Here is a 9,320-nt window from a genome sequence, read left to right as displayed (position 1 = left end):
GCATGTAAAATATAAAATATTAGTTTATGCTTTAATTTAAAAAAAATATATATATTATGTGTCCGGTCCGAACGTGCTTCAGGCTGGGCCTATTATTTTTTAAGAAAAACTAGTAATCTTTTTTCCCAAATATTTAGGAGTGAACACAACTATCAAATCGATTGAAACAATATATGCAACTGTCCCAGTGAATAAGCTCAAAGATTATATAAAAAATTGCGAGGTATTTGGAAATATAATATTATGGAAAGATAATTATACTACAAACTCGATTGGCAACAGCATCGAAAATATTTTAACCAGACTACCTTCGTTCATTCATATTTAATAGATAGGAAGAAGCAAGAGAATGCTTATAAGAATAAAATTAAAAAGATAAAATTTTGCATTGGGGATAACGTACTGATCCCAATAAATAAAAATGATAGATCTAATCTATGCCCCAAAAATATTGAGACCGAAATTATACAAATGGAGGGCGAGAAATTATAGGTTGGAACTAATTTGGGAAAAATTGATTCCCCATTTTTCAAAACGAACATTCATAAATCAATAAAATTTACCAATTTTACCATTCCTAATAAGAAGATCTCCATAATAACAGCATCAAGAATAACATCTTCTTATGGTAGTTTAAATCAATTTGCAATTGCCAAAAAAGTTGCAACAATAAGAGGTGTCAATGTTTTAAAAAATGCATTAATTAGTCCACAAAATGTCACTTAAATATTATTTGTGTAAATAATAAATAATTGTTCATATATTTTAAATTAATTATCGAAATCAATAAAATATGTTGTTGATTATATGGCTTGAAAAAAAATATTATAGTAATAGATGATTTGCTTATAAAGAAGTGCAATAATTTATAACTGCAATAAGAAAAATTTATAATGTCATTTTAAAATTTGTGAATCGATGGTCTCAAATATAAAATTTTGAGATTTAAAAATATTACAAATTAGTAAGTTGCTAGCCAATAATTTTATCATTATGCTACAATGCGTTTATAAATAGCAGTTACTATATTTAAACCTCTGCTTATAATTGTATTTAATAATGAAGTCTACCCATAAAAATTTACTATCTTATGGCCAGTTGAAATATATGTAGTATGTTTAGACTAAGCCAGAAAATCAACTTTCACCTAAACTCATCTAACTCAAAAACTATTATAGATGCTCTAATTTTTTTTTAAAGATTAAGAATTGAGCTATACATTGATATTAATTTTTGGTTGATATATTACCATGTTTTCTCAAGTTGAAGCAACTAGTTTTGTTTGATGATAAAACCACGGCCACATCTTACAGCAAAATTTATATAATGTGTTAATTTTTTTTATCGAGATTAAAATAATTTGTGAATTAAGGAAAAGGAAATTTTATATCATCATCATTTTCAAGGGATATTCCTTTGTCGATATGATTGTCGTATTTGTAAATACGTTTACATTTTATATTTTTTTTTTACGCAAAATGCCAATCAACCGATTAAAATAAGGTTGATTGGATATAAAATTAGATGTAATATTGTAGTTATATAATATAGATTTGATATTATATGATAATTATTACATTTTTTTGGAATTAATTTGAAAAATATATAAATTATTGATATTATCGAAAATAAAGATTTATTATTATTGACTTTTGATTTATTTAAATTTTGGATTGTCATTTAGTTTTTCTTGGTTTTCTGATTTGTAATTTCGTATAATCTTTGATAGTTGTTTTTTAGAAGGGTTGGGTTTAGTTTCGAGGATTTGTTTAGGTAGATTTGTTTAGGTAGATTTGTTTAGGTATATTTGTTTAGGTAGATTTGTTTTAGTTTGTGATTGTAGGTTTTTTTTAGTGGTGCCGTGACCAGGATAGTTTCCTAGGAGTTATTCGATTTAGAAGGTAAAACAAAAAATTTTTAATTATATAATTTTCTTAAATTTTTTTGACTGCGCTGTACTAACCATTATACGATTTTGATAGTGAAGTTTTTATTTAAGGTGCTGTTTTAATATTTTCTACAAATATTTAAAGTGTTTGTAATTGAGTATTAGTATTGACTAAAAGATTCATGACCAAATGGTTCATTTTTTTAGGTATCATGATGATTACAGTGTGGCTGCTAAGATTTCACTATATAAGAATTTGGGTCTTAAAGTTTTGTATAAAACGTTTGATGAGTTGGATTTAATTAAGCAGGGCATGGTAATTGGAATATTGGTAATAATTTATATATTGATCATTATGGTGAAATATTTGATAAAAAGGGGTACTGCGGTACTGGCAGGCATGTATTGCAGTTGGAAGATAGACACTTCGGTGTCAGATGTTTATAAAAAAAAATGGAGGAAACGTATTTTAATTTAATGTCGGATATTTATGGGAAGAAAATAGCAGACTTGGAAAGTAATCTAAAAGATGTTTTAGAGGAAATCAAGGCTGGAAATGTTGGGGAGAGGTCGGATAGGATCCTCCTGGAAATGAAAGAAATAAAAGAAGCCATCAATGCGTTGATAAAGGAGAGCAAAACTCCTGTTAAGAGCCAGGTGGGTGATAGAAATATGAATAAGAAATTTAATGATTACGAGGAAAATAAAGGATTGTCGGAAAATAAAAGATTTGTGGAAATGATCATTTGCCATCGTTGCGGATGGAGAGGACATAAAAGGGATACCTGTATGGTCCCCGAGTATAGGTTCAAAGATGGATTTCCGTTAAAGAGATCGGAAATAGGAAATGCTAGTGTAAAGGTGGTTCGGGTGAATGAATCTCGAATATGTTTTAAATGTAAAAGACCGGGACATGTAGCTGTGGACTGCATGGAAGTATCACGAAATTCGTGTTGACTATATGATTGCAAGGTTAATCATATAGGAGTCGGGGCTCCGAGAGTTCGGAAAAATTTGTATAATAAAACATTTAATATTATTAGTCGAAATGAGGGGAATGATAGAATTAAAATAAGAAATCATTCTCGTAATTTCCCTGAGAGGGGGGTTTGTCGATTTAGGTGGTAGAAGGGATGTTAAGAATTTTATTTGGGAAAGATGTCCCACAAATCTTGTTAAAAGAAATGTAATTGTCAGTAATAAAAATTTAAATTCCGAGTTGAATTTAAGGGGCAATGAGAATGCTAATGAAATTATTATTTTAGATAAAATAAACGCTGATTCTCCGATTAAAACATATGATATTTTAATGACGGAAAGATTAGATGGACCATGTTTGTGTCCAAGGGTTAGTTTGAAAATTGACCATAGGAATATAGAAATGCTATTTGACACCGGGGCTAGTATTTCTCTAATGTCGCAGGAGAATTTTTATAAGTATTGGCCTGGGGGTAAACTGGAAAAATAGGCTATGTGTGTCAGGCAGTTTGATGGGTCGGAAGTTGCTGTGTTGGGAAAGGCCAAATTGGGGGTTAATCTTAATGATACTATATTTTTCCTTGATTTATGGGTAGTAAAGGAAAATGTTGAGACTGTTATGGGGTGAGATTGGATTACCAAGCTTGGTCCTCCCGATAATTATTGGAATATTTTTAATACTAGTGATAATGTAATAGTGGATGTTGAAGAGAGTGGAAATTTGGATAATACCGATAATAAAATTTGTGAAATTTCAGAGGAGATGATGGAGAAATCGAGTAAGTTGGATTTTAATGATGAGATAGATGAGAAGCAAATTATGGTCGGGGGAAAAGAGGATTGGAGTAAAGTTAATTAAGCTATTCCTATTCTAGTGAGGCAGTATGGCATCATTTTTATGAAAAATTAGGTTGTTTAAATGATTATCAAGTTGATGTTCAACTTAGGGGGGGTTTTTCACCGATCTTTTTGGCTTGTCGGCGAGTTCCTTTCGAATGGAGGAAGGAGATTGATGAGGAATTAGATAATTGGGTGAAGGATGGCATTATTATTCCTGTGGGATATAGCGAATGGGAAACCCCGTTAGTGCCAGTTAGGAAGGCAAATGGTAAATTGAGACTTATTGCGGATTTCAGGGTCACAGTAAATCGATGGGTTGTGGAGGTCAAATATCCATTGCCTCGGATTGAGGAGATTTTGGCTAATTTGAAGGGTGCGAAATATTTTTCCAAGGTGGATTTTTCGTCGGCATATTTGCAGTTTAATTTGAGGAAGGAAATCCGTAAGTTATTGACGATAACAACTCCAAAGGGGTTGTTTGCGTTTTGTAGATTACCATTTGGGTTGAGCGTATCGGCTTCCATTTTTCAACGTACCATGGCGTCTGTTTTCCAAGGAATGGAAGGGGTCTTTTACTATATGGATGATGTGCTAATTACGGGAATGACGCCGGAGCAGCACAACCAGCGCCTGGAAGAAGTTTTTAGAAGAATTAGGGACAAGGGCTTGAGAGCCAGTAGAGAAAAAAGTGTTCTGGGAGTAACGGAGGTAGAGTATTTAGGGCATCGAATAAATGGTATTGAGGTAAAACCCCTTGATAAAAATTTGAAAAATATAACAAATATGAAGCAGCCGAATAATAAAGCGGAGGTACAGTCGTTCCTGGGAATGGTGAATTATTATCATCGTTTTGTGGAGGATTTCGCCAAGTTGGCAGCGCCGTTATATGAATTACTGAAGAAGGGAACTCATTTTGAGTGGAAAGGTGAACAGCAATCAGCTTTCGAAGTTTTAAAGGAAAGGATTGGAAAAGAGCCGATTTTAGTTTGTTTTAATAACGACTGGGAGATCATTTTGGCGGTGGATGCCTCGAGTAAAGGGGTTGGAGGGGCTTTGTTGCATTTAGTGGATGGTTTGGAGAGACCTATTATATTTTTCTCGCCTATTTTTCGTGAGGTGGAGACGAGATATTATGTGATTGAACAGGAGGCCTTAGCTGTGATTTTCGGGTTGACAAAATGTCGTGAATATTTGATTGGTAAAAAATTTGTAATTTTTACTGATCACAAGCCGTTAATTCACTTATTTCGAAAAGATAACCGAGAGTTGATGATGTCCCCCCGGTTGCAAAGGTGGTTTTGCTGGTGGGCAGTTTTAATGTGGAAATTCGTTATCGTCGGGGCAAAGAGAATTGTTTGCCGGATATTTTATCAAGATTAGGGTCTGATGATGAAAAGGACAAAGTCGGGGACAGTGAAAAGGTTCTGGTTTGTTCGCTTTCGCATATGCTCAAAGGGGGTCCTACCAATTGGGAGGATCTTAAGTTGAGTACATTGCAGTGATCCCTACAACGGGGGGGGGGGGTCCGAAGCAACTGCTTCTATAAATTTCTATGGGGGTACTTTTTTTTTAAAATTTTTTTATTTTTTTAAAAATTTTTATGGTCGATGTTTAGCAAATTAGTTTGTTATCCGATATTTCTTATCATAAAATTATTTTTCCACTTTCAAGATTTGGCGCAAAATTAAAATTTTATCAAAGGGAATAGTAAAAATTTAAATATTTAATCTTATATATAATCATTTATAATTTCTAGATCATTATCAAAATATGCCCAAAAATATTAACCAAAAAAAATATAAATGCTTGATTAAAAATTAAGATGGCAATATGATGAGCCTTATTAAACTTATTGCAGATTCTAGCCTGTTCTTAAAATGTATATACAAAATAATGAAGAAAGAAGAAGTGAGAAAAAAATTAAGGGATTAAAATCTAAATTATATTCAAATCTGTTATCATATAATAACATAAATATTCTTATTGAAACCATGAAAAATATGGTTATAAAAAAAATTCAAAAGGAGATTGAATTCAACAGGTGCTATTCAATTATAGATGATGGCACATATGATGTATCGAAATCAGAAGCAATAGCTTTGATAGTGAGATATGTTGAAAATAGCGAGACACCTAAGCCCGTTGAAAGGCTGATTAGACATTTATTGTACGGGAAATACAACGGGCCTCGATATTAAAAAGAATATAATATCCAAGCTTGGCTCCATGAATCTACCCCTCGAATTCCTAGTGGGGCAAAGCTATGATGGCACCTCAAACATGAGTGGAAGAATTAATGGAGTGCAGGCTTTGATTAGAGCGGAGGCGCCAAAGGCAGCTTTTATTTGGTGCTATATCGATTAAATTTAATAGTTGTTCAATTATGCCAATCAGTAAAAGAGCTGCGAAATGTCTTGGGAATATTAGACGAAATTTACGTATATTTTAATGGTGTTAAAAGATATGAAGTGCTCAAAACATGTCAGAGTGATTTACTGACAAAATCACATAGATTTTTACGCATCAAGAATACCACTCGGTAATATTATCTTAATTGTTTCGATATATAATGTTTATTTTATATTTATAGAAGCTGGCTAACATCATATAAGGCCATTGTAAATTTTTTCCTACTTTATGATGCTTTGAGGGCAGCTTTGGCAAATTTAAAGGATTCTGAAGATCCTGCCACTTCCACTATGGCTAGTGCTCTAGTCTATAGAATAGAAAAATTTGATTTTATTTTATCACTATGTGTTTTGGATAAAATATTGTTGATAACAAGCTTGGCTTGTACAAAATTGCAAACCATTTCGAAGGATATAGGGTTTGCAATAAATCAAATTCAATTGGCAAAAGATTGCCTGATTAATATGAGAAGTATAATTTAAATTATTATCTTTTATTATTTTATAATCCTAAAATTGATAATAACACTGAATTTTTGGATGTCTTTTCAAAGGCCCAAGATTTTATGAAGAAGAGAAATTTACCTTTTGATTTTGAAAGTTCAAGACTTCAAACATTACAATCCAAAAAGGAGAGGTATATATATACTTTCATCATTAAATATAATATTTTATTTTAGCTTTAAAATCAGTGTGTTTTATGCTGCACTTGATTTAATTATTATGCAGTTTAGTGAAAGATTTAACGATGAATCGATAAAATTTTTGAGTCAAACATCATTTTTTACTCCAGAGGGAATGGCGGAAAAGGCAATTGTTAAAGATGATATCAAGGATATCTGTGAATTTTATCAATTAAATACAAGTCAAGTTTTTGAGGAAATGTTGATGTTTAGAAATATTTATAAAATGGCTAAAACGGGGGACGTAATTATTACTCGAGACCTAGAGATTAAAGAAGATTTGTCAGATTCTGAGAATTGTAAATTTATTTAATTAAAATATTTTTACTAATACATTATTTAGCTTCTTCTGATGATGATAATAATTCTGAGATGAATGATTCAGACTGGAGAAACTATTCATTTATTTTACCTTATCGTCTGCTTGTAAATTTTTCTGCTTTCCCAAATTTAACAATTTTATATAAATATTTATTAACTATTCCTACTACATCATGTACTGCCGAAAGGGTCATGAGTAAAATTAAAACAAGACTTCGTAGTGTCATGAAAGATCCATTTCTTAATTGATTTAACCATTTTATCAATGGAAAATAATTTATTTAAACAATTAAATATTGATGAAATTATAAATTCTTTTGCTTTCTCTTCCCCTAATTTATCTAAATTATTAATTTAAAAATAATATTTTTAAAGCATATATTTTTTACATTATATTTATATTATAATAAATATTGATGCAATAAAAATTATTTTTGAAATTTATTGGTGTCAAAAAATAATTTACATTGGGGGGGGGGGGGGGGGTACTTTAGGGGGGTATTCTGCTTCTATCCCTCAAAAAGTGTAGGGGTCACTGGTACATTGAGAGATATAGAAATGATTAGGATAAAGTTATGTGTAATGGGGAAAAAGCCTTTTGGAAGAGGATTGAAAAGTTTTTAAAAGGGTGGAAGAGGAATTGTCTGTGGTGGATGATTGTTTAATGAGGGGTAATCGTGCCGTAATTCCGTTCAATAGGGGGTAAAATTTAAAATTTGTTACATGCTGGACATCAAGGTCAAGGGAAGATGAAATCGTGGGCCCGTAAATATGTTTGGTTATGGGAAAAGATATTGAAAATATCACAAGGAAATGTGAGCCGTGTAATTCGTGCGCGGCGATGCCCCGAAAGGAGGTGGGTCAGATATGGCCCAGGTCGAGAAAACCGTGGGAACGCTTACATGTTGATTTTTTCGATTTAGATAAAAGGTCGTATTTTTTAGTAGTAGATTCGTATTCGAAATGGATAGAGTACGAGGAGGTACATGGATATACCACGAAAATTGTTGTAAGGAAATTGAGGGCATAATGGCCAGGTTCGGATTGCCGGATACCATTGTATCTGATGGAGGACCTGCCTTTTTTAGCAAAAATTTCAAGCAGTTTTGTAAAGAGTCTAGGATTCGACACATTTTGACCCTGCCCTATCATCCCAGCTCAAATGGTCAAGCTGAGAGGATGGTAGCAATTGTATTGGATAAGGAAAGCCGGCAATCAAGGGAATGGGGCGTATTTGGTTCAGTTGTATTACCTCAATTCCACAAATAAGGAGGGAGTGACACCTGCTGAATTGTTTTTGGGCCGGAGGACTAGGGTTCCCCTAGATTTTCTAAGGGCCGAGAGTCACGAGAAGGGAGTTCTGGAGGACCGAAAGATTAGGTTTGAAGTTGGAGAAAAAGTATGGACTCGTTTGTTTGACGGGAGGGGCAGAAAATGGGCCAAGGGCATTGTTGGGGAAAACAGAGGTTCAAAGTTGAATTTGGTTCAATTAGAAATGGGCGGCACAGTTATGCGCCACAATGATCATATACGACCCAGGGATTAGACCTGAGGTACCTCATATGATAATATAAATATGAAAATATATATATAAATAAAATGAAGGTGCATCCCGAAGGATTAGACTCGTTTCCGAGCAGATATATAATGTAGTTATGTTAAATGAAGATTTGGGTAATGTATTGTATGTGGGAATGGGAAGTTAAAGGATCAAATAGGAGAGGGGCTCATCTTAAAGTGGTAAATATATATATTTATGCAAAGTTAAAGCATAAAGGAGAAATAAAATGTACGTGAACGGTCGGTAACCTTTTTGTTTGAGTTTATTTATTATTACACGATGGTATTAGAATTTATTGATAAAGATGTTTATGTAAAAGAGTGAAATTGAATAAGGAGGTTATCCCGGTAATGTTACGAGAAATTAAAGTATATGTAGATATATGTAATGTTAAGTTAAACTGGTTAATGTTCCGTCGGTAATAAACAAGGAAAAAAGATTGAAATTGTGGTAATATATTTATTGTAAATGAATAAAAGTGTAAAAAAATAAAAGGAATAGAAAAGTTGTAATTCATTTCGTGAATACATTTTTGTTCATAGCCTTATAGGATAAATCACGACTGTTGAGTATTTTAATTAATTAAAAGTTTTTTTTAAAAGTTTTTTTTTGGTTAGCACGTGCGGCGTGTTTGAGTTATT

The 9,320-nt window shown here is 32.4% G+C and overlaps 1 protein-coding gene across 1 annotated transcript; it reads left to right on the top strand.

Moving 5' to 3' along the window:
• The first annotated feature begins 8,081 nt into the window (after nt 1-8,081).
• LOC135930202 (igE-binding protein-like) lies at nt 8,082-8,664 on the top strand. The gene is made up of 2 exons (XM_065466983.1): nt 8,082-8,300; nt 8,389-8,664. The coding sequence occupies exons 1-2, from the start codon at nt 8,082-8,084 to the stop codon at nt 8,662-8,664; spliced, it is 495 nt and encodes a 164-aa protein (XP_065323055.1).
• The last annotated feature ends 656 nt before the right edge of the window (nt 8,665-9,320 follow it).

The sequence above is a fragment of the Gordionus sp. m RMFG-2023 genome, chromosome 5, assembly GCF_954871325.1.
Source record: "Gordionus sp. m RMFG-2023 chromosome 5, tfGorSpeb1-WG-v2, whole genome shotgun sequence".
Lineage (NCBI taxonomy): Eukaryota > Metazoa > Nematomorpha > Gordioida > Chordodea > Parachordodidae > Gordionus > Gordionus sp. m RMFG-2023.
This window is presented reverse-complemented; position numbering and strand designations above follow the sequence as displayed.